The following is a 25,727-nucleotide window of genomic DNA, read 5'->3' on the forward strand; positions in this document are numbered from 1 at the left end:
TGTTTATACCTTAGTCATATACTACATATTATACCACATTCATCTATTGATGGACATTTGAGTTGTTTCTGCCTTTTTGCTATTATGAACAATGTTGCTATGAATGTTTTTGTACAAGTATTTTTTTGAGCACCTGTTTTCATTTCTTTTTGATATATACCTATGAGTGGAATTGCTGGGTCATATGGTAATTTTATGTTTAACTTTTTGAGGAACCGCCAAACTGTTTTCCACAGCTGCTGTATCATTTTACATTCCCACCAGCAAAGTTTGAAGGTTTTTTTTTTTTTTTTTTAATTAATTAACTTTTTATTTATTTATTTATTTTTGGCTGTGTTGGGTCTTCGTTTCTGTGCCAGGGCTTTCTCTAGTTGTGGCGAGCGGGGGCCACTCTTCATCGCGGTGCGCGGGCCTCTCACTATCGCGGCCTCTCTTGTTGCGGAGCACAGGCTCCAGACGCGCAGGCTCAGTAATTGTGGCTCACGGGCCTAGTTGCTCCGCAGCATGTGGGATCTTCCCAGACCAGGGCTCGAACCCGTGTCCCCTGCATTAGCAGGCAGATTCTCAACCACTGCGCCACCAGGGAAGCCCTTGAAGGTTTTTTTTATCAACATTTTTTTTCCCCCATTTTTAAAAATTAAAGCCAAACTAGTAGGTGTAAAGTGGTATCTCACTGTGATTTTGATTTGCATTTCCCTGTTGTTGAGCATCTTTTCATGTGTTTGTTGGCCATTTGTACTGATATATCTTCTTTGGAGAAATGTCTATTCACATCTGTTGCCCAGTTTTTAATTGGAGCTTTTGTCTTTTGCTTTTGAGTTGTAAGAATTCTTTCCATATGTTGGATATAAGACCCTTATCACATATATGATTTGCACATATTTTCTCACATTCTGTGGGTTGTCTTTTTAAAATTTCTTCATAGTGTTCTTTGATGCACAAAAGTTTTAAATTTTGATGAATTCCAACTTATCTACTTTTCCTTTTGTTGCTGATGCTTTTGGTGTCATATATAAGAATCCACTGCCAAATCTAAGGTCATAAGGATTTACCCCTATGTTTTCTTCTAAGAGTTTTATCTCTTACATTTAGGTCTTTTATGCATTTTGAGTTAAATTTTATGTGTGGTTCAAGGTCTGAATGGGTGGTATCCTCCCTGCTCCCAAAATTCATATGTTGACTCCTAACCCTCAACGGTGATGGTATTAGAAGGTGGGGGCTTTTGGAGGTGATTAGGGATTACTGTTCTCATAAACGACACCTCACAGAGATCCCTAGCCTCTTCCACCATGTGAAGACCCAATGAGAAGGTGCTGGCTAAGAACTAGGAAGAGGGCATTCCCCATGAAACGACCATGATGACACCTTGATCTTGGACTTCCTAAGATTCAGAACTGTGAGAAATAAATTTCTGTTGTTTATAAGCGACCCAATCTGTGGTATTTTGTTATAGCAGCCTGGATGGACTAAGACAGTGTCCAACTTCATTCTTTTGCATGTGGATATCCAGTTTTCCTAGCATCATTTGTTGAAGAGACTATTCTTCTCCATTGAATAATATTGGCACCCTTGTAGAAAGTCAGTTGATTATAGATGTATGGGTTTATTTCTGGACTTACAATTGTATTCCATTTATCTATGTGCTTATCTTTTTGCAAGTACCACACTTTTGATTACGGTAGCTTTTTGGTAAGTTCTGAAGTCAAGAAGTCTGTGTCCTCCAACCTTGCTATTTTTTTCAAGATTGTTTTGGCTATTTGGGATTCCTTGCAATACCATATAAATTTTAGGATCAGTTTTTCTAATTCTGCAAAAAGACCATTGACATTTTCATAAGGATTGCATTGAATCTGTAGATAGCTTTAGGGAGTATTGACATCTTAATGATATTAAGTCTTCCAGTCCGTGAACACAGGATGTCTTTCCATTTATTTAGGTCTTCTTTAATTTCTTTCAGCAAAGTTTTGTAGTTTTCAGTGTATAAGTCTTTCACCTCCTTGGTTAAATTTATTCCTAAATATTTTATCCTTTTTGATGCTATTGTAAATGGAATTATTTTGTTAATTTCCTGTTTGGATTGTTTATTGCTAGTGTCTAAAAACACTATTGATATTTTTGTCTTGCTATTGTGTCCTGCAACCTTGCTGAATTCATTTATTAGCTCTAATGGTTTTTAAAAATTTCTGTAGGATTTCCATATGTACAACCATGTTGTCTACAAATAGAGATGGTTTTACTTCTTCCTTTCTAATTTGAATGCCTTTCTTTTTTTTTTTTTTTTTGCCTAATTGTTCTGGCTAGAATTTCCAGATCTTTGTTGAGTACAAGTGGCAAAATGGACATCATTGTCTTGTACCTCATACAAGCTGGATCATAGCTGGAAAGCTTTAAGTTTTTCACCATTGAGTATTAGCTGTGGGTTTTTAATAAACATCCTTTATCACATTGAATAAATTCCCTTCTATTTCTAGTTTTCTGAGTGTTTCATCATGAAAAGGTTGTTGGATTCTGTCAAAAGCTTTTTCGGTATCAACTGAGGTGATCATGTGTTTTTTTCCCTACTGCCTGCATCCTTAGCCACTAGGCCCAATTACCACCCCCCCCCCCATATATATAAGTTCTTTAATTTTATAGCCTGCTTTTTGCACTTACATCACGAACATCTTCTCTTCATTAAAACTCACTAAAATTGTGATTTCCAATAGCTATATGTTATAATATATCTATCCTCTTGTGGACGTTCCATAATTTATTTAATACTTCTGTTTTAAAATTTTCAGTATGTTTTCTGTATCTCTGTTTCTTTAGGATCAAAGTCCCTAGAACTGGAATTATTGGGCCAAAGGCAAGGAACACTAAAGAAAAAATATATATATATATATATTTCCAACTTATTTAAAAAAAATCACTGTGAACCTCTACCAGCTTATAGCTGCCTAATCAAAGCAGTGGACATTCTCTGTGCTTGCTATTTCATAACTCCAGGACCTCTGAGTTTGCTTTCTATCCCTCTCTGAAGTTCTTTAATCTCCACCTCTACTAAGGAGATCACTCACTGCCTTCCCTCCTTTTCAATATTTACTTTTCTTCTTGTTCCTCGATTTATGCACTTTCTATTCTTACTCTGATCTTTTTTTTAGTTCATCTGCTGAATTAGTGACTAAGCCAGTAGAGTCGAATGCAGGACATGTGAAAACTTACCAGTAAAAATATTAATAAAGCACAACTGTGCATCATTACCAACTATATTTTATTTAGCTTGGGAAGAAAAGGAATCTGCAATCTGGTCAGTGTTGCTTTTCGGTTTTTCTGTCTTTTCTTTATCAATATCCATTTGTGTGTTCCTGCTTGCATGTTTTTCAGGATTATCTGGAAATATCAAAATAATCGAACTCACGCATTAAACGAATGTATAAACATGTAGTTTTAGAGAATACTAAAGAAAAGTATTTCTGTGTCTATTCATTTTCGTATTTTATTGGATTTTTCTTAACCACGTGTGTTTAAAGTAAAAACTTTGTATATAGACATCAAGCACCGACCGTACTTAAATACACACCCCACATACGCACTTTGGCAATGTCAGATAAATTTGATTCAAAAAGTAATAAAATTCTAAAAACAAGGAAACTGGGAAAAAACCCACGATCAGAATAAATATAAATGAAGACATTAGGAGATTTCACCAAGTCGCAACTAGATCAGTTTTTCTGCGCGCCCAGGAAACACGGAAGAAAACTACAATACCCAGAATGCTTAGAGCGCGCGTCGGCCCTCGAAATTTGCTGCCTCAGTCCCGCCTCCTCCCTTCAGCGATTGGATTATCTAGTCCCGTGACTCTGGACTTCTCTTCTCCCACTGGTGCACTCTCCAGAGGTCAATTACAGAGTTTACCCTATGTTCCTTCTAGCTCAGCCGCTCTCCACCTTGTACCAAGATGGCGGCAGAAGGAGCTGGTGGGAAATACAGAAGCACAGTCAGCAAAAGCAAAGACCCCTCGGGGCTGCTCATCTCTGTGATCAGGTGAGGGAGGCAGGGTCAGGGGACGGGGGCAGCGGCTCGACCTCCGCTTTGGAAGGGAGAAGGGTTAGCTGGGTTCCACCCTGCTGACCCCTCCCTTCCCTCCTTGCCTCCCCTCAGCCCCTCCCAAGGGCCCCCGCAGTTCTGCCTTTTTCTCTGGGGTTGGGCTAGAGGGAGGAGCCCGGCCTCGCAGTGTTTTCCCAATTTAGGGCCAGAGCTTTGCATTAGGGTCCCGGGGCCCTAAAAGCACACTGTTTGGGACTTGGTAGAGAAAGCCAGGTGTGTTCACTTATTCATACATTTATTGATTGATTGCCTTCAGCAGCGCTCACTGTGGAAGGCATCTTGTTCCCTGGGCTTCTGGGTGTCAGGCCCTGAAGTCCGGAGACTCCTGTCACGGGTTGCAGACTGTTCTCACACGTTGGACACCTCCAACCACCTGTGAATGGCCACAGCCTCAAATACAAGAGCCTGTAGTGAGCTGGTAGAAGGGCTGTGGGTTTGAAAGCACACATCGGTGTTTGATTTTTGTTCTGCCTTCCTATCCCGATCTAGTCTTTAAAAAACAAAACAAATTTCACGTTATCCTCTATGCATATCATTTTCCCAGACTATATATGGTGGGAGTAGGAGTGGTCGACCTTTTAGAGGTTCTTTTTTCTTTAAGTGAAATAAATTATAAGGGTGGAGAACCCTTTCAAACCCCCCATTTCAATAAAATGAAAATAAAAAGAACGGAGGATGCGTATCTCCTGTTAGTAAATTGTTCTGTGACTCTGAAGTTGCTGCTTTGTCTATCTGTTCAATTTGTATTCTTTGTGTTACCCTTCTTGCAACATTGTATTCATGATTCTAAATTCTCACATAAAACTTTGATTACCTCCTCTTATCCTTAACCTCTACTTCAAATTCTCTCTCAAAGACTGTGGCTTTCCTGGTTACTTTGGCAACAAGCCTCAAAAAGGAAAACCATTTTAGGCTCATGTGCATAAAATCTGAGCATCCCTGAAGATGTATCTGGTACGTGCCAGTTCTCTTCCGTGTTTCCTTGGACCTGTCATTTTGTCACAAAATAAATTACTTGTTAGTGATAGAGTCCATTGTCCTTTGAAAAGTTTGATTAGTTTAGCTTTATCTTTTTCTATCAACGAGCAGTTGTTTTTCCTTTTTGAATAGTGAATATTAAAAATTCTCCTTCAATTCCGTTCTAATACGTAACAATTGTCATTTCTATACTGCATTATGTATTAGCATAACACTATATTTTCATACTCTTCCTATTAGCAATAAACAGCATTTATTGTTACAAGCATCTTTTAAATGGAAAAAAGACAATAGGTGGATAAGGGTTTGACCTGAGGACAGGGTAGGAGTATATATGGGGAGTAACCAAATCTCATCACTATTTGCAGTCATGGTACCAAATAGTTAAATGATGACTATTTTGTTAGTGTGATAGTCCCCTTTAAAAGTCAAAATGATTTGAAGAAGTATAGTGTAATTGTAATGGAAGTGTTACATTTGGTGGATGGGTTATTTAAGTGCCTTGAGACTCATAAATGAAATTCTTAACCATTTATAAAATGCTGAATAAAAATATTTCAGGAGGGTCAGATGTTTCAAAGGGTGGACTCTGGGGTTTTGGAGAAGAGGTTGTTCTGTCGTGATGCGGTGCTTTGATGAGGAGACACACGGTGTTTGGGACTGAGTCTTTTGGAGGCTGCTGCTAACCACAGCTTTTGGTTTTAAGTCTTGCCCCTGGCCCTTTAAAATGGAACTAATTGGGTGGACAGAGTCCTAATTACCTGCTCATGTACTATTTGGACACACACAGGTACCCACACAGCATTTTCCTACTTTTCTGTTGATTCCCCCCCTGCCCCAACCTTCTGTTTGGTGTGAAGTTGGGGCAGGCAGCCCTTCTAAACAGGAAACAAGCAAGATGGCATTTTGGAGATGCTATTTTATTTTTGTGAGGTCTTGTCAAATCTTTAATTGGGAAATGTGTCTACCACTTACTGTTAGGTGATTTACTTCCCAATTACATGTTGACTCTCTTCTCTTTGTAAGTTGGCCTTTAATAGCTGGTTTAATTTGGAAGACAAACTTCGGCTGTGACTTGAGGAGACCTCATTGAAACCTCGGAGCGGAGCTCTTGTGGACAGACTCTGCTCACAGATGTCAGGGAGGTTTGAAGGCAGTTAAAGGCTCACATTGTCATCAACTTTTATGTCTTCACAGAAGTTGGAATTTCAAAAACTTGGAAAATCCTTTATGGTAGACACCTGTTAAATCCCCTTCCTCCTCAAGAGTATTTTGGTCAGCCCTGTATTTAATTCAAAGTAAACTTTGTTGAAGGAGTCCACGTTTTGATCAGAACTTTGAACAAACAGCTTTGAGGTCCGTGCCACAGACTGTGGCAGGAAGGGAGTGTGGTCACCGTTCGGAGCAGAGTCCTTGGAGTCGTTAGGGGATTAGTGTTGTTTTTACAGCACTAACTCCTCTCTTCATCTGAGCCTGTCTCATAATGGTTTTTAGGGTTTCCAGCTCTGTTTGTACCCTGGGGAGTCTTGACACTAGTGATGCAGTACTGTTTGAAAATTACTGTTGGTATATCTGGAAACTAAACACGTATAGACTTTCTGGAAGCCCTGGGGAATCTGGAAGCATACATGGATGTAAGGGGCAAAAGAATTCCCATTTTTCTGGCTAAACGCACAGAATTAATACCTTGGGAACCCATGTCTAAGTTTCTAACCTCGTGTTATTTTTAGCATTGAAATGTCTTAAAGGCTTTGAGGTATATAGTTTTAATTTGGGGTGATATGATCAGGTTTTTTCCAAGCCATTTCTTATAGATAAATGTTGTCAGAGTCTTCAGTGGGAGGTTCGGTATAGGTAGTAGAGACTTACTGTATTATCCATGTAAAGTGACCTTGGACTCATTACTTAAAAAGCCCTGTGTCTGAGTTTGTCATTTGTAAAATGGGATAATCATACAATGTGCTCTGGGTTTTGGAAAAATTAAATAAGAGTATGTAAAAGTGCCTCACAGTTTGGCACAGAGAAGGCACCCAAATGTTCATTTCCTCCTTTCCAGGAGCCCCAGCTTCTCTGGTTAGAAAGTTGATTTGAGTAAGTTTGCCAGATAGCAACCAGGATATAATTTTCCATCAGAAATATCCTTGCTGTGTTGACTAGAATGTTTGATGCCAGTTGTCAGAATGTTCTCTTTGTAACTAAGAAACCTTGTATAGCTGACTTAAGATGGTAATTCTTTGATAATCTGAGACTCAGCTAAAGAAGCTAGATTTAAATATATGTATGCTTATGTGTGTATATGAAACATGTAAAATATGAACAGACATAAAATGTAAAACATTTATTAAAGATAAAAAGACTATAAACAAGCAAACCGAAGGGCCCATGGTCTCTTTGCCTACATAACCCTTGTTGCCATTAAAAAATTATATATGTGATTTTCTAAAATTATATGCATAATTTTCTAAAATTAGTTACATATTTAGAAAATTCAGATATTTCAAGAGGTACAAAATAAAAAGTAGACTTTTCCCCCTGTTCATCTCCCTCCTGAAACATACCCCTTTTAAGTGTCCTGAGGGAAATAGAAGACTGTATTTAAGTATGTGTGAATGTATAATCTTTAAACAAAATAATATATATTCTTTAATGTATTAATATCTAATATTGTTTATGATTTTATATGCACTTAAGGAATATTCATAAAAATTATGTATTCTATGTGCTTTAAACAAATGGGATCATACTATGTGCACTTTTGAACCTTTGTTCATTTGTTTTTCTTTATCTTGGAGATCTTTTCTAGCAGCACACGTTGATCTTATTCATTGTTTTTAGTGGCTAGGTAGTATTCTGTCACGTGGATACACCATAGTCTATTTAATTGGTGGCCCCTACCCCCCCACTTTTTAGCACATACTTTTGGTTTTATTTTTTCTTCTGTTAAAAATATGTTGCAATGAGCATCCTTGTACATTGGGCAGTATATCCATGGTGTAAGTCCATGGCAGTGGCAAGAGAATAGCTGATTTAGAGTATATGTGCATTTTGCGTTTTGACAGAGCCAAAATGTCCTCCAGAAAGACGGTAATTGACATCCCCACAAGCGGTGTATTAGAGTACCTGTTTTCCCATGCTCTTGCCAGAAACCGAGTACTTTGGATGATTGTCTCTGTTAACTCTCCTCTACTGCATGATTAAGAGGGAAGTGTTTGCCCCACTGTCATTTAGACAGTGCTGTTGCATGCATGTGGATATATGTGATTTGAAAATATTTTTTCCTGGTCTGTGGCTTTTCTTCTTATTCTCTAGGCAGAGAATTTGTCTTGTCCAGAGCAGAAGTTTTTAATCTTAGTAAAATCTAGCTTATCACTTGTTTCTTTCACGGATGATGTCTTTGGTGTAGCTAAAAAGTCATTGCTGTACCCAAGGTCATCTCAATTTTCTCCTATGCTAACTTCTAGGTGTTTGATATTTAGGTCTCATACTCATTTTGAATTAATTTTTGTGAAGGCTGTAAGATCTCTGTCTAGATTGATTTTTTTTTCGGTGACTGTCCAGTTGTTCTCACACCATTTGTTGAAAAGATTATCTTTTCTCCATTGTTGGATATGTGTGAGATCTTCACCAACGTTCTATGCTTTTTGTTCTCTTTCTATGCACACTTGTCATTGTGACTTTTCCCATTTTCCTTTATAAAAATCGTATCACACAGACTTGTTAAAAAAAAGTCATCAAAGAGAAACATTGTCCAAAAATCGTTTCCCAAAATACTGTTTTTGTTTTTAAGGTTTTTGTGTGGATCCTGTCCAGGTACCTACAGGGCTTAACGGTTGTAATTATAACAAAGTTAACACTTTTTTTAGCATAACAAAATAGTATAAATATTATATCTTTGTATGAATATTTTTAAAGTGGTAGAAAATTACAGAGAAGGAAATATAAGTTACTCATATTCACCCAGAATTAACCATCGTTAATAACTTTGCTTTCAGCTTTTAAAAATCATTGCATTATTATAAAAATAGTACATACTCATTATAAAGTATTCAAACAATGGAAATGCAGAAAAATGTGAAGACGAAAATAAAAAATATTTTTCCAAACTTTATCCTCCGTAAGTTACCATCATTGATATTAGGTGAACCTAATTTTAGATCTCTCTCTGTGTGTCTCTATCTCTCTGTATGAGATGCTGGATAGATAGATAGAAATATTTTAAAAGATAAATATGGGATCTTACTCTGTGTGCTAAACTTAACACGATAGCTTAATGTCTCCGTTTTTAAGGTATACATACATATAGTAAAGTGCACACATATTAAGTATATGGCTTAATGAATTTTTGCCTGTGTAACCATTACCCGTGTCAAGATAGAGAACACTTCCAGCATCCCTGTCAATTTTTTTCCAGTTCAGTTTTTTTGTAAGGATATCCTGTGGTTCCAACACCATTTGTTTAAAAGACTTCTTTTTTCACTGGATTTCTTTGGCAACTTTGTCAAAAATCAGGTGGCCAGTGTGGAGCTATCAATATTTCTTGACTCTCTAGTGTGTTCCATTCATCTGTTTATCTTAATGACTATTCTACACAGTCTTGATTACTGCTTTTATAAGTATTGGAGACAGATAGTGTAAGCTTTCCAACTCTGTTCTACTTTTTCAAAGTATTTTTGGCCATTCTAGGTCCTTTGCATTTCCATATCAATTTTAGAATTAGCTAATCAATTTCTAGAATAAAACCCGCTGGGATTTTGGTTGGGATTGCATTGAATGTCCTGATTAATATGGGAGAACGGACGTCTTAACAATATGAGTTTTCCGATCCATGAACAGGGTATCTCTCTCCACTTAACTCCTCTCAGCAATTTTTTTGTAGATTTCAATGTGTAAGTCCACGTATTGTTTGTCAGATTTACCTTTAAGTAGTTTAAGACACTTCAAGTTGTCCCACAGCTCACTGAATGCTGATGTTCTCCCCACGCCCCCTTTTATTTTTTTGATTTTTTTTTTCTTGGTGGGTTTTTTTTTTTGGTATAGTTTCTATTGCTGTGTGTTAAAGTTCACTAATCTTTTCTGCAATTCCTAATCTGCTGTTAATTCCATGTAATGTAATTTTTATTAGATTGTGGTTTTGCTCTCTAAGAAGTTTGATTTGGGTATTTTAAAAGAATATCTTCAGTCTTTCCCATAGCTTCTTGAACATATGGAATACAGGTGTTGTAACTTTAAATGTTCTTCTTTGCTAATTTTATCATCTGTCGGTCATTTTGGGGTTAGTTTCGGTTGATTAATTCCCCCCCCCCCCCCAACCCCCGTGTGCCTTGCCGCTTTTTGGATGCTAGATTTTGTGAATTTTACCTGGTTGGGTACTGATATTGGATATCTTTGATTTCCTATAAATATTCTTGAGCACTGTTCTGGGATGTGGTTAAGTTACTTGGAAACAGTGTGGCCCTTTAAGGTCCTGTTTTAAATTTTGCTAATTGGGAGCAGAGCAACATTAGTTTAGGGCCACTTTGTCTCAGTACTATGGCAAAATCCTTCTGAGTACCCCACCCAGTGCTCTGTGAGCGATGAGACTTTTCACTCCGGCTGTGTGTGATTTCAGATAATTGTTCTCGCAGCGCTTCCAGGTGGTTCTTTTTGTGGCCTTGAGTAGTTTTCTACCACGCATGCTCAGGGGAAGACTCGCGCATGCTCAGGGGAAGACTCGCGGGAGCTCCTCCACAGATCTCCAGGGTGCTTTGAGTGGCTCTCTCCTCTCCGGGACTCTGGTCTGCAAGTTCGAACAGCTTTCAGAAAGTCCAAGGTTTTGAAACCTGTTCTGTTTGTTGTCTCAGATGGGAGGGTAAATCTATTTTCTGTTATTTCATCCGTTCCAGGAGTAGAAGTCTATCAGTGCTTCATATTTTAAAAAATATCTCAGAAGATTAATCGTCATGGGTCAAATTTTGGGTTGCATATGCTCAGAGAGGAAGAATAAGGTAATCAGATGTGCTAAATGAAGTTGTGGCGCGAAGGTGAACTAGGTATCTCAGCGCTGATGGTCTTTCTGATTTTGCAGTATTTTACAGAGTATTTAATTAAACAGTTCATTTCGTATAGTACTGTTTCAGCAACTTTTCCTCCAGAACTCGTAGAAATGCCTTGGAATTAGTTTGCATCTGTTTATGTACTTATTTTAAAAAATATAGTTCTTTTTGTTTATGTAATGCCTGTGATGGTATTGTTTATTGAGGTCTAGTGTGGTTGGTAAATGGGTTTTCTCTGGGTGACATAGTACTTAGACTCTTTCTGTTGGTTGTTGTTTTGTTTTTCTTTGCATTGGGATGCTTTCAACCTGTGCTGGCCTTTTTCAGTTAGCAGTGGTGAGCTCTGCTCCCTATTGTCTTATACTCTGATGCGCCTTACGTTTTTGTTAACTGCTTTCAAGCTATGAAATGAGTTATGACCTTGGTCTTTATGGTAGCCAGTCCTTTGTGGTTTTCACCTTGAAAAACACAGGGACTCACCATTTAACGGGAAGTTATAAGGGAAAATTCTCGTGTATCATTTGACATTGTAAGAAAAATAAGTATTTCAAGATCCTTAGAACCTTTTCTAACTTTCATTTATTCTTTTAAAAGTTTTTATAAAACCTTTGTAAAAAATACCGTGGCATGTAATTCAGGGTTTTTCTGTTGGAAACTTGGTGCCGTATCATTGTGCTGAATATTACGGGAGACATTATTTTATACTCAAAATGTCACTTGAGAGCTTGTTAGAAATGCAGACTCTTAGGCACCACCTGAACCACCTAACCTGAATCTGCTTTTTAACAAGAGTCTCAGGTGAGTCGAATAAATGTTAGTTTGAGTAGCCCTTAGGACATAATTTGGGAAAATACAAGAAACCAAATAGCATTGTTAGCTTGTTTTTAGCTGAGATAATGGTATGGCTATTTTTCTTTTTAAAAAAGTACTATTCTTAACATAAATACTGAAATACATACCAGTAAAAACGATATCACTTCTGGGATTTGCTTCAAAATAATAAGGAAGAAGGTTGGAGTCAGTGAGAGTATAGATGAAACAAGATGGGAATGTGTTGGTAATTGTTGAAGCTGGGTTTATTCAATGAGTCTCTTAATTTTTGTGTTTGAAAATTTCCATAAAAATGCACATGTGTATGTATGTTTATAATATATGTATATTCTGGGGAGAGGGAAGGTGGTGGGAATGACAAGGTTCTGTAGGTTAATAAATTGCAGAAATGCTGCATAATATATTCCTGTTCTATCCACCCCGCCCTTACCCAGACACCCTCCCGCCCGCCCAGAGGTACCTTTTACGTTAACATATTAAAGTCTCCTGAAAATCACTGTTGTTAGGAAACCTTCAATTTGTGTAACCCAGAATTTCCAAAATAGCCTATTACCATGTAGTATCTATTAATATCTTATAAAACCCTGTTTCTGAGGAACTCACTAGAAACTGCTCATTAGGAAATAGCATACACGTTTAAAATGATCGAATGCTGTAATGCGTTGTAGTAACAAACATTCCACTGGAGGTGAAAAATGAGATGACTGAAAACAATGCTTTAAGGACATGGGGTTTAAAATGGGAGTGAAAGAGAGGTAGAGTTTGGTTCAGTAAGGGTGGGGGAGATTTTAAGTTGACTTTGTCAACCCTAGACTGTTGTATGCTTTTGGTAGAGGTGATTTTACTTAATTTTGGTAATGGCCTTCTCTGTTGGCTACAAGATTTATACTTTCGGTCCCCACAAGTGTTTTATATAACCGAGTCAATTGAAATATAGAAAAACTGCATGTGTCAGGTGTAGTAATTGGCCCTAAGTGCTGTCTGAAGCAAGATGCCAGTGAATTTTTCAATTGACTTTAAAGCAGAAATTGTTTACTGTCACTTGATAGTAAGTGAATCTCTGTAGTGAATTAGGGGATGTTGTTTTTATGCGTCAGAAAACTTTTTCAGAGGGACTTGTCATTGTGAATCGCTGTCAATTGGGATGGGATTCGCTATCAATTGGGATGGGATTATCTTGTATTTTGTGGGATCTAATAAGAAATAATTAAGAAACAAGCAATTGCAATGTCTAATTGAGTATAATAAAATCTGATTTAAAAGCGTTAATGTAGATTTGGTTATGCTTTGAGTGAAGCCATATCTTATGTGATTATATAGTGATACACATCTCATATATTTAATGTGTAATTTTTTTTTTTTAAACTCAGAATTATGAGTTTTTATAGTTCATTGGAAGCCTTCGTAGACTATTCTTCTTATACAAAGGGGTCTGCTTCGTTTAATAGGCTTTGAAGACCACTTCTCAACTTGTTTGGTTAGGGTTCATAGTCTTAGTATAAACTCTTTTCCTCCTTTTCAGTTTGTACTTTCACACTACTCAGAACTGTATTTAGTGTCCCTCCTGACATAATAGGTATATTGTTACTGTCAGGCATTTCTTAGGATGGCTGTTACATATTTTAGAAGACAAGAAAATCTGACTCACACTGAAATAACGGCTAAGTGGATCTAATAGTGTAACCTAATATCTTCTAGTTAAAAGCAGTTTGGAAAAGAAAATAGAATTCACGTTTTCAAGAATCATGTCAGCTCTAGACTCTTTTTTCTTGTGTTGGGATCAATAACAAAAAGGAATACTATATTCTAGAAAGATCAGTAAGTTAATTGTTCATTTTCGTCCAACTTGGGGTGAGGTTCAGAAATTAGTTAACCCTTGAATATTTGTTGAGAGTTTAAAAATACTCAGTTTGGGCCTTATGATAATATGTTAGAATATGTTGTAAAGATGACTCCTTGTCTTCTGCTTTTTCCATTATGCAATTTAAAAAATTAGTAAGAATTGTCCTAAAAAGAGAGAAGGTGGTACTGATTGAGGGATTCAGGTGCTTGATGAGTAAAAAGTACAGGGGCTCAGTGACATCTAGTTTATCTGCTAAGGGGCCCACTTTGAGTACTTCCCAGAATGGGGATCACTGAGGAGCTTTGATTCTTACTGTAGATTTTGATCTATAGAGCTGTAGCTTCCTGGTAAGTGATTTCTGGATATGTGAGCCTTACTTGTAATTAGTTTTTCTGAGTTGCTTGAAGTGATTTCCATTAATTGTTTAATCTTTATTATTCCTGGAGGAGAGGTCACTAGATGTCAGCAAGGAATGCCCTTAGAAGACAATTAAGCATATTAACTGTTTTCAGGAAACCTGACTTAATGCTGATTATTCTGCAGGTGTCACCAAAATTCAGGTGTATTATGTTAAATATTTCTTATAGCAGGTTAATTAGTTATCTGAGACTCTATCAGGCAGCTAACTCTTCTTGGGGAAGAATCTGTGTTGCTGTGGTTAAGCGGGGGATTACTGATAACATCTGCCTTGAGATTTTACCCAACCAGAATAACATCTCCTGTGTTTTATAGGGTGGTGTATTAGTCTGCACAGGCTGCCATAACAAAATACCATAGACTGGGTGACTTAAACAACAAAATTTCTCACAGTTTTGGAGGCTAGAAGTCTAAGATCACGGTATTGTACCATCAGGGTTGGTGTCTGGTGAGGCCTCTCTTCTTGGCTGGTAGATGGCCACCTTCTTGTGTGTCCTCAGATGGCCCTTCCTCTGAGTGTGTGGGGAGGGAGAGGGCTCTCTTGTGTCTCTTCCTCTTTTTAGGACACCAGTTCCATCGCATTAACGCCCTGCCTATATGACCTCACTTAATCTTTATTACCTCCCTTCTAGGCCCTGCCTCCAAATACAGTCACATTAGAGATTAGGGCTTCAACATATGAATTTGGTGGTGGTAGGTGGTGTTGTGTGTCACAATTCAGTCCATAACATATGGTACTCTGGGCACTCTTATTTGTTAAAATACCCTAAAATGCTTCCAGAGTGACAGTCTGGCAATCTTGAGGCTCAGGCAAGAGCCCTGGTCAGGCTAATTTTTCACAATTGGTTGTCAGTCTTACTACATGCTTTTCTGTCTTACAGTGTTTAACAGTCCTCTGTTAGCCCTCCAATACCGAATACTTGTACTGTGAACTCTCTTCAGAGAATTGCTGTCTGGTCAGCTTGAACTATCAAAAGGCTTGCTCAGAGGAGGAAGTTAATGAAACATGATTTGATCCATTTAGTCCTTTAAATTCCCTAAGTTCTATTCTTAGATTAAAATCATTGGAAAGCTTAATACTTTGGACTATATTCAGAGTCTTTGAAAATCTCTTAGGTCCGAGTTGTGTTTTAATGTTACGTTCTTGAAGGAACTTATAAGAAATGGCCATGTAAAATTTATTACTTTGTTTTTAGAAGGTTGTTGAGGACATTGGTCACTATATTGTATAATGTCTTCTTTTATTTTTACTTTATTTTTAAAAAATTTTTATTTATTTTTGGCTGCGTTGGGTCTTCATTGCTACGCGCAGGCTTTCTCCAGTTGCTGCATGTGGGGGCTACTCTTCATTGCGGTGCGCAGGCTTCTCATTGCAGTGGCCTCTCTTGTTGCAGAGCACGGGCTCTAGGCGCACAGGCTTCAGTAGTTGTGGCAAGAGGGCTTCAGTAGTTGTGGGTCTCAGGCTCTAGAGCTCAGGCTCAGTAGTTGTGGCGCATGGCCTTAGTTGCTCCGTGGCATGTGGGATCTTCCCGGACCAGGGCTCGAACCTGTGTCCCTTGCATTGGCAGGTGGATTCTTAACTGCTGCGCCACCAGGGAAGTCCATGTCTTCTTGTTTTAAGTGAAAGATTTTTTTTTTTTTAGAATTTAGTACTAGTTTAAAGTTTGCTTGCTTAGAGCAACTGGAATGTGTCTTTTTGAGAATGGGAATTATATATAATTGGCTAGGGTTCTCTTTTTACATCGGCTACTAGGAACACCAAAGTTAAATTGGGGGCTCATTTCATAAATGCTACGTTTGTCCATATGACCTGCGTACCTGTGTTTTACATTTATATGGTGTTGTTGTCCTGCATGTCTTTAGCTAGTTCCTCTTTCTCATTTGTATTGTCCACATTCTTGTATATACAAACCATCTCAGATCTTCTTTGGAAAGAACTGGGATAGAATTGAAATGAAACTTGAAAGTAAATATTGTTACTCATTATTCACCATTAACTGTTGGTTGAAAGCTGTCATTCTTTTCTTTGGTGCTAATTCCCAAGTGACTTCAGAGAACACTTTTAGAGTAAAAGCCCCTAAAGCTGTCCTGATCTGGCTCCCAGCTTCCTCTCTGACCTCGTCTCCTATCATTGTCATCCTTCCTCCCTTCTGTAAAGCCACATTGACTTCTTGACCATTCCTTGTTCCTTGAACAGGCCAAACATGTCCTACTTCAGGGCCTGTGCGTCTTCTGTTGTCTCTGGGATCAGTTTACCCAGGTAGTGCCAGCCGCACTCCCCCCCCCGCTCCAGCTTTCTAGAAAGCTCTGTTCAAATGGCCTCTTGATCTGAGAAACCATTCCTGGCCTTCTTGGGTAAAAGAGTATCCCTCCTCTCTACCCTGCCTTCATTTTTCCATAGCTGCTCCCTCACTCTCCTGGCCTCCACATGTTGTATGCCTGCTTCCCCCACTAGACCAGGGTGTGAGCTTCATGAGGGAGGGATTGGTTTATATTCACAGCTGTGTCTCTAGCCACTTACAGCTATGCCTGCTAAGTTGTAGGTGTGTCATAACTATTTGTTCAATGACTAAATGGACTAAATAGGGTCAGTGTAACTATTGCTTGTCCTCTCCTGTAGATTTTTGAACTGACATTTCTTTGTGTGAGATAGTCTAGTTGCAGTTGTTTCTTAAGGCAGGTAACTACCCTCCATGACCTCTTCAGATCCTGCATCTTGCTGCTGCTCATTATTTAGCTTTATCTAAGCTCTTAGTGTACCAGGCACCATAAGAATATAGAGAAAAGGTCTAAAATATCAGTTCATAAATATCCTCAGGAATTTTCCACTGGGGGAGGCTTTAGGGGATTTGGGCTAACAATGTTGTGATTCACAAATGATTTATTTTGTTCCTAATAACGTGTCAGCCCACACATTGAGGGCACTTTATATTTTACAAAGCACATTCACACACTCTTCCAATCCTCACGATAACCTGGTGAGGCAGGTTCTCTTACCTTGTCTGTTTGACAAGGAAAGAAACAGGCCCAGACATGTTAAGTGACTTGCCCAGGGTCAAAGAGCTTGAAAGTTGCAGACGCCTCATGTTTGACATTATTTGGTCAGAGAAGTAAGACGCTTCTGCTGTATTCCTAATGGTAGTATTGTAGATTTGTTTTTTTCATCTTATTCTGCCTTTGACTGGAGGTTATTGTTTCTCTTGAGTGATAGGTTACCTTTGGGTGACTAACCCTGTTTTCATAGGTGTGCTTTTTCTTTTATTTGATCTTGCTTTTGTCTTTTTTAAAGAGTAATATCGACTTCTGTGTACTTTCTCCTGTCTGGACTCCATTACTCTATTAAGTTCAAAGTGAAAGCAAAATTGTTCCATAGAAGGAGCCAGTTACAGTGACTAGTTATTTTCCTTTCAAAACACTTGACCGGCTACACTGAAATACAGAAGCTGGTATCAAAGAGGAAACTGACAAATTTCATTTTAGACCTGCAGATATTTCCCCTGGGTTTTTATGCTTGTTTATAGGGCTTTCTTGGAGCTGGTGGTTGTAAATTCACTAGAACCATTTAACGTACGTGTTCCTACGAGGTGTTGTTAACAATAGCTTAGCATGGGTACCGTGGTCCTTTTAGTCCACTGGGTAAATAAATTCCTTCCTGGGATTAATTAGTCATGGTTAGTGATGTAATTCATCATGCAAATGCCAGAGCTGTCTTAGTGAAAAATTCTTAGTGAGCCAGAGATGTCTGTGTCCAGCTTAACTGGAATCTACGCTTTTATGTTCATCCATGAACTTGGCAATAGTTTGTAAAGCATAATGATTTTGAGATAGGAATGGAAAAAGCTCTAAAGAATGATTCAGTAACTTGAAGGCATCTTGGGATGGCAACTTCAAATAGTTTCTCCTCTGCTCCTTGTCTTCTTTTAGCTCATGCTTTTTAAACCTTCTTGTCCAGATTCAAGACTGTTACTACTGAAAAAGCTGCCAAGTGCTCTGTTGACATCTCTAGCTGTTCACTCCTCTCTTGACATGTGGGCTGTAGCTTGATTAGGCTGCAGTCCTGCAGCTCAGGAGCTGAAGGCAGGAAAGTAGGTTTCACAGCATGTATAGCGGAAAGGGCATGGGTTTTGGCATCAGTGTATTTAGCTTTAATTTCATTTTTGATGTTAGCTGTGTGCATGTGTGCAACTTTACGTCTCTGTTCCTTTGATTCGTGATCTGTAAAAAAAGTGGTGATACTATCTCACCAGACCATTCTGAGAGTCACCTTAAACTATGTGTACAAAATAACCACTGCATTGTTTGGTGTATAATAGGCACTCAGTAATTTATATCCTGTGCCTCACTTTTGACCTTCTTTTCCCAAAATGTGGGACACAGGAATGCATGTAAATTTGTGCATTTAGTTTTAAAATCTCCCAAGCAGAGGGTGAGTGAGAGCTAGATTGTCTGTACTTACAGTCAAAGGGATCTTGGATCATTTTTGGACCCAACATTTACAAAAAAAATGCCGTGTAGTTTTAGGTTACATGATTAGAAATAGAGTGCCTATATTATGGGATATAAAGCCTCTTTCTGTTTGGATGGTCACACCATATTAGAAGTATGTTGTGTCAGTTCTGAATACCACATCTTGAGGCAGGATAGGGAACCTTTTAAGAACCAGACTCTCCAGGTTTGAGGCCTGGCTCTGCTACTTAAAAGTTCTGTGCTTCAAACGCACAACTCAGTCTTCATTTGTAAGAAGAGGGGGAGACAATGGCACCTACTCCACAGGTGTTGTGTGGAATAAATTATTATATATAAACCACTTAGATTAATGTAGTAAGTTCTATGTGAGTGTTACCCATTTTCAAGGGAACTTCAGGAGAAAGTAACAAGGCTGGTGGGCTGCCATGTTGTGGAAGAAACAGATGAAGAAATTGGAGGTGCTGAAGGTGAGAAAAAATTATTGAGAGTCCTTTACCATTTAAAGAGAGACTTTATGAAAGAGGGAATAGACTAATTTTATGTTGCTGAAAAAGGTGGAACTAGGATCAATGGGTAGAAATTACAAAGAGGCTGATTTTGCTTTATGTTAATGAAAGACCTTGTAACAAGTGGAGCAGTTCAAAATTGCAGTGAATGGCTTTGTGGGCCAGTGAGGTTTCCCTTGTACAGAGGCTTAGAAGGCCGAGGAGAAGTTCCTGACCTGGCTGGCGGGGTGAGCCAGACGACAGACGTTCTCTTCTACCCTGCTCTCAGTTCAGGTCAAGTGACTTGCTTAAAGTAGGATAATCCTACACTGAAATTTGCTGCGTTTTGGTAGCATGTGTGGGAACTTTCTCCCTAGAGTTAGTCTGCATTTATGGTCTATCATTCATTCATCTTGCAGATACTTATTGTGGGAGGCATTGTATTTCTGGTCTCACTTTGCAGAAAAGAAAACAGGTTGGAAATGAACCTTCGTTTACGGTCTACTATTGCTTGACACCATGCAGTCCCCGGAGGAACCCAATGAATTAGGTTTCATTTTTGTTGGCAGACAGTTCTCCTTGGGAAGGTTGTGTTTCTGAAGTTCTTGTGAGCAAAGTACGGGTGCCCTTCGTTTTAGACTGTCAAGGATGTTTGTCTGACATGTTTGGAAGATAGCGATAATCTTTCCAGAGCAAAGGGCAGGCATGTTTACTGCCTTTAAGTGGGCATGTTTAAGCTCAGGGCTCCTCTCCAGCAACTCAGCACGTGCAGGCGTCCATTTGGGCCCATCTTTCCAACGCCCATGGGACTTGGGGGCAGGGGGCCTGCTACAAATATTGCTGATGCTCGTGTTACTTGCTGTGCTGTGACTAATAAAGTCCTGAGCTTGTGACCCACCCGGGAGTTTTGTGACTTCCCCCAGCATCCGTGAAACTGCGGCAGGCTAACTTGTTAGCTTCGAAGTAGGATAAAGTCTCAGACTTCGCATTTCTTGACAGTATGGAGGAGTGAAGTGGGAGGTCAAATCTCATGCCTCTCCTACAAAAAGGGGGAGGGAGGATAACCACGGGACCCACTCCAGTGGGCTGTTCTGAGAATTAAACATACTTTCTATAAAATGTGCAGCCTTGGGCTTCCCTGGTGGCGCAGTGGTTGAGAGTCTGCCTGCCAACGCAGGGGACACGGGTTCGAGCCCTGGTCTGGGAAGATCCCACATGCCGCGGAGCAACTAGGCCCGTGAGCCACAACTACTGCGCCTGCGCGTCTGGAGCCTGTGCTCCGCAACAAGAGAGGCCACAATAGTGAGAGGCCCGCGCACCGCGATGAAGAGTGGCCCCCGCTCGCCGCAACTAGAGAAAGTCCTCGCACAGAAACGAGGGCCCAACACAGCCAAAAATAAATAAATAAATTAATTAATTAATTTAAAAAAATGTTGTAACCAAAAAAAAAATGTACAGCCTTTAGATATTAGTGGCTGTTATCGCTGCCTTCCTTTTCTCTAATTTAAAAAAAAAAAAACTTTAATGGTTTTGTTCTCTCAGAGTTCTCCTATGTAGGTATTTTTGACTAAAGGCAAAATGTCATTCAGCCCGGTTTACATCAGGAGGATGAAATTCAAATGTGGGTCAAACATGGCACAGGCTATTTCCTTACATAAATATTTTCTCTGCAAATGAAAATAGGAGCTAAAACCCCCTATAGGCCCAACTTACTCTCTCATCTTCATTTTAGTGACCCTTTCTGTTTTCTAAATAATTCCTAATGCTGTGGTAATGTGTTACAGTGACCACTGATGCCCGAGCAGGTGTCCTGTCTCTCAGCCTGACATCTTCCTTGATGGTAATTCTACTAGTTAATGTAAACAATGTGAAATGCTTGGCATGTTTCCTTCCACAAACGGTGGTGGGGAGGAAATCATGCAGAGCGTCGTAAAGATGGCAAACTGATCCAGTGTAGCCATTTGCACAGTGGTCTGTGGCCATTTGCTGTGAAAGGGGGGATATAATAGTTAAATATCTGGGAACTCTTCCCTTTGGGACACTTGATAAATTGAAGGCATTTTCTGATTGTGCTTTACTTGAGATTAACAGCCTGGAAGGTTTCAGATTTAAAGAGCAAAGTTATAGATCACAGAAACAACAGGATGATATGCTTAGCCACCCTGTAGCCAAATACTGCAAGTAGTATTGGTAGCTCTCTCTTTGAAACCAAGTTCCCTCTAAGTTCTCTACTCTGATTTACTTTGTTAGTCAAATGCTTGTGTGGTATTTTCTACCTGAAAGTAAGCTTGGAGGTAGTCTGGTGTAGGCTTACCAGTTGACAGAGGAGACACAGGATCTGGCATGGTAAAGGCCTTCCTTCAAGTCTTGGGGTTCCCAGTGTGTTGCCTGGAGTGTATCCTGTAGCCCTCACAGGCTTCGCCTTTTCCTTCATTCCATTTCTGTCCCTCCTGCTCCCCATTTCATGCTGGGCCCCATCTCTTGACATCCCTAACACATTTAAAAACTTCTTTTTTGAGGTTAGATTGAAGTCAGAGACTGGCCTGCTGAATCACCCTCTAAATTGGAAGATAAGTTTTATATATTATATGACTCATGAATTAAGATATTTTGCTCTAAATGACATTTTGGAGAGGACTGTTGTACAGTATTTTGCTTGCAAAAATCTGGAAGGGGATATGTGACTGATTTGCTGACAGACCATCTCTGAAAGCAGTTCTAATGATGGACTTATAATTGATTGCATCCATCATTGAGAGCCTAAACTACCCCCTCCCTAAAGTAAAAAAGATAAATGAAATAAAGTATGCTGAATGTATAAGCTGACAAATCTGAGGGAATTTAATGAAACTAAATTACCGCAGCCAACAGATAAGAGAAAAAGGTTTCTTTGTTACTGATTATAACACTAAATTAAAAAAAAAATTATCCAAGAAGGATAAAAGAGGAAACAAGATCTGTGGTTCATGTATCAAACTAAGTTATTGAAAGATTTTTAATAAGTGTATCTATCTCATTCCCTGCTTATTGTTGATTCGTATCAATCTTGTTAGTGCTGTTGGAAGAATAGTAGATGCAGGAACTGCCTTGTAGTATAGCTGATATTGCTGTTGTAATGGATTTTAGAATGACTGTGACCTTATTTCCAGGCCGCTGGGGGGCTCTGTGCTAAATTCAGGTCATTTGAATGAACTATTTGGAAGGCGGTTCCTCAGTGTAGAAGCAATTTTATAGTAAGTATGCTTTTGGCTATATATAAAAGAAGACCAAACGAAAGTGACTTAAACAATGGATATTTATTATCTCCCCTAACAAGGAGTCCCTCGGTAAGGCAGCTGTGGGTTGGCTGCTTCAGTGGCCCAATGATGTAATGGCAGTAGCTTGGCATTTCTCTTGGCTTCCCCTTCCAGGATTATAGTATGGCTAATGTATGATTATCTTAGTTTTGTATAACAATACCCAGTGTTGGGAAAAGGGACCTGCTTCCTGTTAACCTTCTTGCAAGAAAACTACTCCTAGGGGCTTCCCTGGTGGCACAGTGGTTAAGAGTCCGCCTGCCAATGCAGGGGACCCGGGTTCGAGCCCTGGCCCAGGAAGATCCCACATGCCGTGGAGCACCTGGGCCTGTGTGCCACAACTACTGAGCCTGCGCTCTAGAGCCCGCGATCCACAACTACTGAGCCCGCACGCCTAGAGCCCATGCTCCGCAATGAAGAGTAGCCCCCGCTCGCCGCAACTAGAGAAAGCCCGTGCGCCACAACGAAGACCCAAAGTAGCCAAAAATAAATAAAATAAATAAATAAATAAAATATCATTTAAAAAAAAGAAAAAGAAAACTCCTAGAAGTCCTTAGGTCTCATTGGTCAGACTTGTCACTGGTAAGGGGAATGCAAGTACTTGAATTCACTCCAACAAATCAAGACCTACCCAGGCTCTTGCAGAGCTCATGCTGTCTGTTACCTGATTACGCCAAGGGGAAAAGTGAAGAGAAAGACTCCTTTGATCGGCAACCAATAAATCCATTTAGATAGGCTACTGGAATTTACTATGCAGGCGGTTTCATATTTTCTCTTAGTAACTTGTTTCATTTCCTAGTCAGTGAGGTGAATGTGCTCTCATTGACTAACTCATCCTTCGTCTACTTTTGGGTTTTAAGTTTGCCTCCGCTTGATATATTCTGTCTTTACCAGGACCCTGTCTACCAGTGATGATGTTGAAGACAGAGAAAACGAGAAGGGGCGTCTTGAAGAAGCCTATGAGAAGTGTGATCGTGACCTGGATGAATTGATCGTGCAGCACTACACAGAATTGACAACAGCCATTCGCACGTACCAGAGCATCACAGAGCGCATCACCAACTCCCGAAACAAAATAAAGCAGGTAAGCCTCCATCCTTCTAATATCTGGTGATTGTTGCATCTACCATCAGTCCAGGTGTTATAGCTTGAAGGTGCCCTGGTAGTGGTAATAGCCTTAACGAGTGATTCATACTCATGCTTTGCAGGAGTTTTGCAGGTTTCTGGAAAGCCAGGGTGCAGAGGATCACAGAGGGCATCTGGCCTTGCTTCTTTTCTCCCTTAAGTCTGATCCTTGGCTTCTGCCATTACTTTTTTTTTTTAAATAAATTTATTTATTTTTTATTTTTGGCTGCGTTGAGTCTTCCTTGCTGTGCGCAGACTTTCTCTAGTTGCGGTGAGTGGGGCCTACTCTTTGTGGCGGTGCGCGGGCTTCTCATTGTGGTGGCTTTTCTTGTTGCAGAGCACAGACTTTAGGTGCGTGGGCTCAGTAGTTGGGGCACACGGGCTCAGTAGTTGTGGCTCGCGGGCTCTAGAGCGCAGGCTCAGTAGTTGTGGTGCAGAGGCTTAGTTGCTCTGTGGCATGTGGGATCTTCCCGGACCAGGGATCGAACCCATGTCCCCTGCGTTGGCAGGTGGATTCTTAACCGCTGCTCTACCAGGGAAGTCCCTCTGCCATTACTTTTCACTGCAGTGTGAAATGGCACAGAGGAGATGGCCTCAACTTGAGGAAGCCTAAAAGGGGAGCTGTTTTAAGACTCTAGGGCCTTTTATTGTTAGAGGCTCTCGTTATAATGTATTCAATGTATTTATTGTGCTCATGTCACACATTCTGTGTGTGTATATTGCTGTAGCAGTTGAAAATAAAAAAAATTTTTGGTTTTGAGTATGTCACCCCATTTGAAGTTGGTTGTGATTTCTCTGCAGTCATTGTACATTCTTGGTGGTTTTTGAGAAGAAAATCTGACTCACAAATTATTTAAACGTAAATATTTATGAATACTGAAGTTCTTGATATTATTCTTTAGTAGTGACAAGCATGTATTAATTTTTATTTTGTAATTGTCTTTCATATTTTGGAGCTGTTTTTCTTTCACTCTTTTTCTCCCTTCTCTCTTCCTCTCCTTCTTTCCTCTTCTTGGTTCCTTTCTTCTTCTTTCTTTTTTTATTGGGGTATAGTTGTTTTACAATGTTGTGTTAGTTTCTACTGTACAGCGAAGTGAAGTAGAGTTCCCTGTGCTATACAGCAGGTTCTTATTAGTTATCTATTTTATACATATTAGTGTATATATGTCAATCCCAATCTCCCAATTCATCCCACCACTTCCCACCCACCCCGCTTTCCCCTCTTGGTGTCCATACATTTGTCCTCTACATCTGTGTCTCTATTTCTGGTTTGCAAGGCAGAACTTGGTTCCTTTCTTCTTTCCTTCCTTCCTCTCTCCTTCCTTCCCTCCCTCCCCTCCCCCCTTCCTTCTGTGGTTGGTCTTTGAAAAACTTTTGGTTCCTGGGTGCCACATCTTTAGTTCCTAAAGGATAAAGTGGGTTCATAAGGGGTATTTTTTATATTTGGCCAAGGGATGAACTGATCAAATAAAGGTTATATACTGTCACATCATAGTTATGTCGTTCTTGGCTATGTACTTTGAGGGTCACTCCTTTAATACCTTGTATTACTGCTCTCTGATAAATAACAATTGCTCCCACTTACTGGGCACTGATTCCTTGTCAGGCAGAATTATGTCTGTTCCCCACTCAACAAATTTAGGATTTGAACTCTGGTCTCCCTGCTCTGAGGTCCTTGATGCTGGTTTTCAGACATCTTTTAAGCAGTAGCCCCCCATTTCTTTGTACATGAGATATTTTGCAGAACCCCAACGTACCAGTTGCCTCTTGTTTGGTATTGGGCTGAGAGATGCAGAGCCTCATGCTGGCTCCCCTCCTTAGTGCTCAGCAGCTGGCCCTCAAGCACCTCTGTGGCCAGAGGGCTGCATAGACCATTTGAAGTGCGCTGCCCTGTGCTGTTTGATTGGTTCGGGAATTCTCTGGATGTACCTGCCCAGTGATGGCTGTGCCTACGATCTCCTCACATGTTTCTTCCCTGCCTTCTAGACCTTATGATTTGGTAATAGGTACCTAAATGATTCTTCTAAGAATGCTGTTATATGTGAGTTTCGGCCTTGAAGAGTACAGTTCCACAATCAGTAGGTTCTTAACCTTTTTTGAAGCAATGTGGTGACCGCTTTACATTTTAAAATTAACTGGGCATTTTCAAAAGGAATTCTACAATTCT

The 25,727-nt window shown here is 39.6% G+C and overlaps 1 protein-coding gene and 1 long non-coding RNA gene across 3 annotated transcripts in view; one reads left to right on the forward strand and one right to left on the reverse strand.

The window, feature by feature from the left end:
• Positions 1 to 312: 312 nt before the first annotated feature.
• LOC309666108 lies at positions 313 to 23,323 on the reverse strand. Its single transcript, XR_014266905.1, has 2 exons — positions 14,579 to 23,323; positions 313 to 3,369 (listed from the first exon to the last, which is right to left on the reverse strand). It is a non-coding gene; the product is annotated as an uncharacterized lncRNA (long non-coding RNA).
• EXOC4 (exocyst complex component 4) overlaps positions 3,364 to 25,727 on the forward strand; it is an 808,183-nt gene continuing 785,819 nt past the window's right edge. Inside the window, exons 1-2 of one of the 2 annotated variants that reach the window (XM_082472899.1) lie at positions 3,364 to 4,023; positions 23,330 to 23,519. In XM_082472899.1, the coding sequence (XP_082329025.1) occupies positions 3,938 to 4,023; positions 23,330 to 23,519 (276 nt within the window). In that variant the 5' untranslated portion in view covers positions 3,364 to 3,937. The remainder of the gene's footprint in view (positions 4,024 to 23,329; positions 23,520 to 25,727) is intronic. The other variant, XM_082472898.1, reaches the window with a different exon arrangement.

Source organism: Balaenoptera physalus (genome assembly GCF_965194825.1).
Source record: "Balaenoptera physalus genome assembly, chromosome: 8".
NCBI lineage: Eukaryota > Metazoa > Chordata > Mammalia > Artiodactyla > Balaenopteridae > Balaenoptera > Balaenoptera physalus.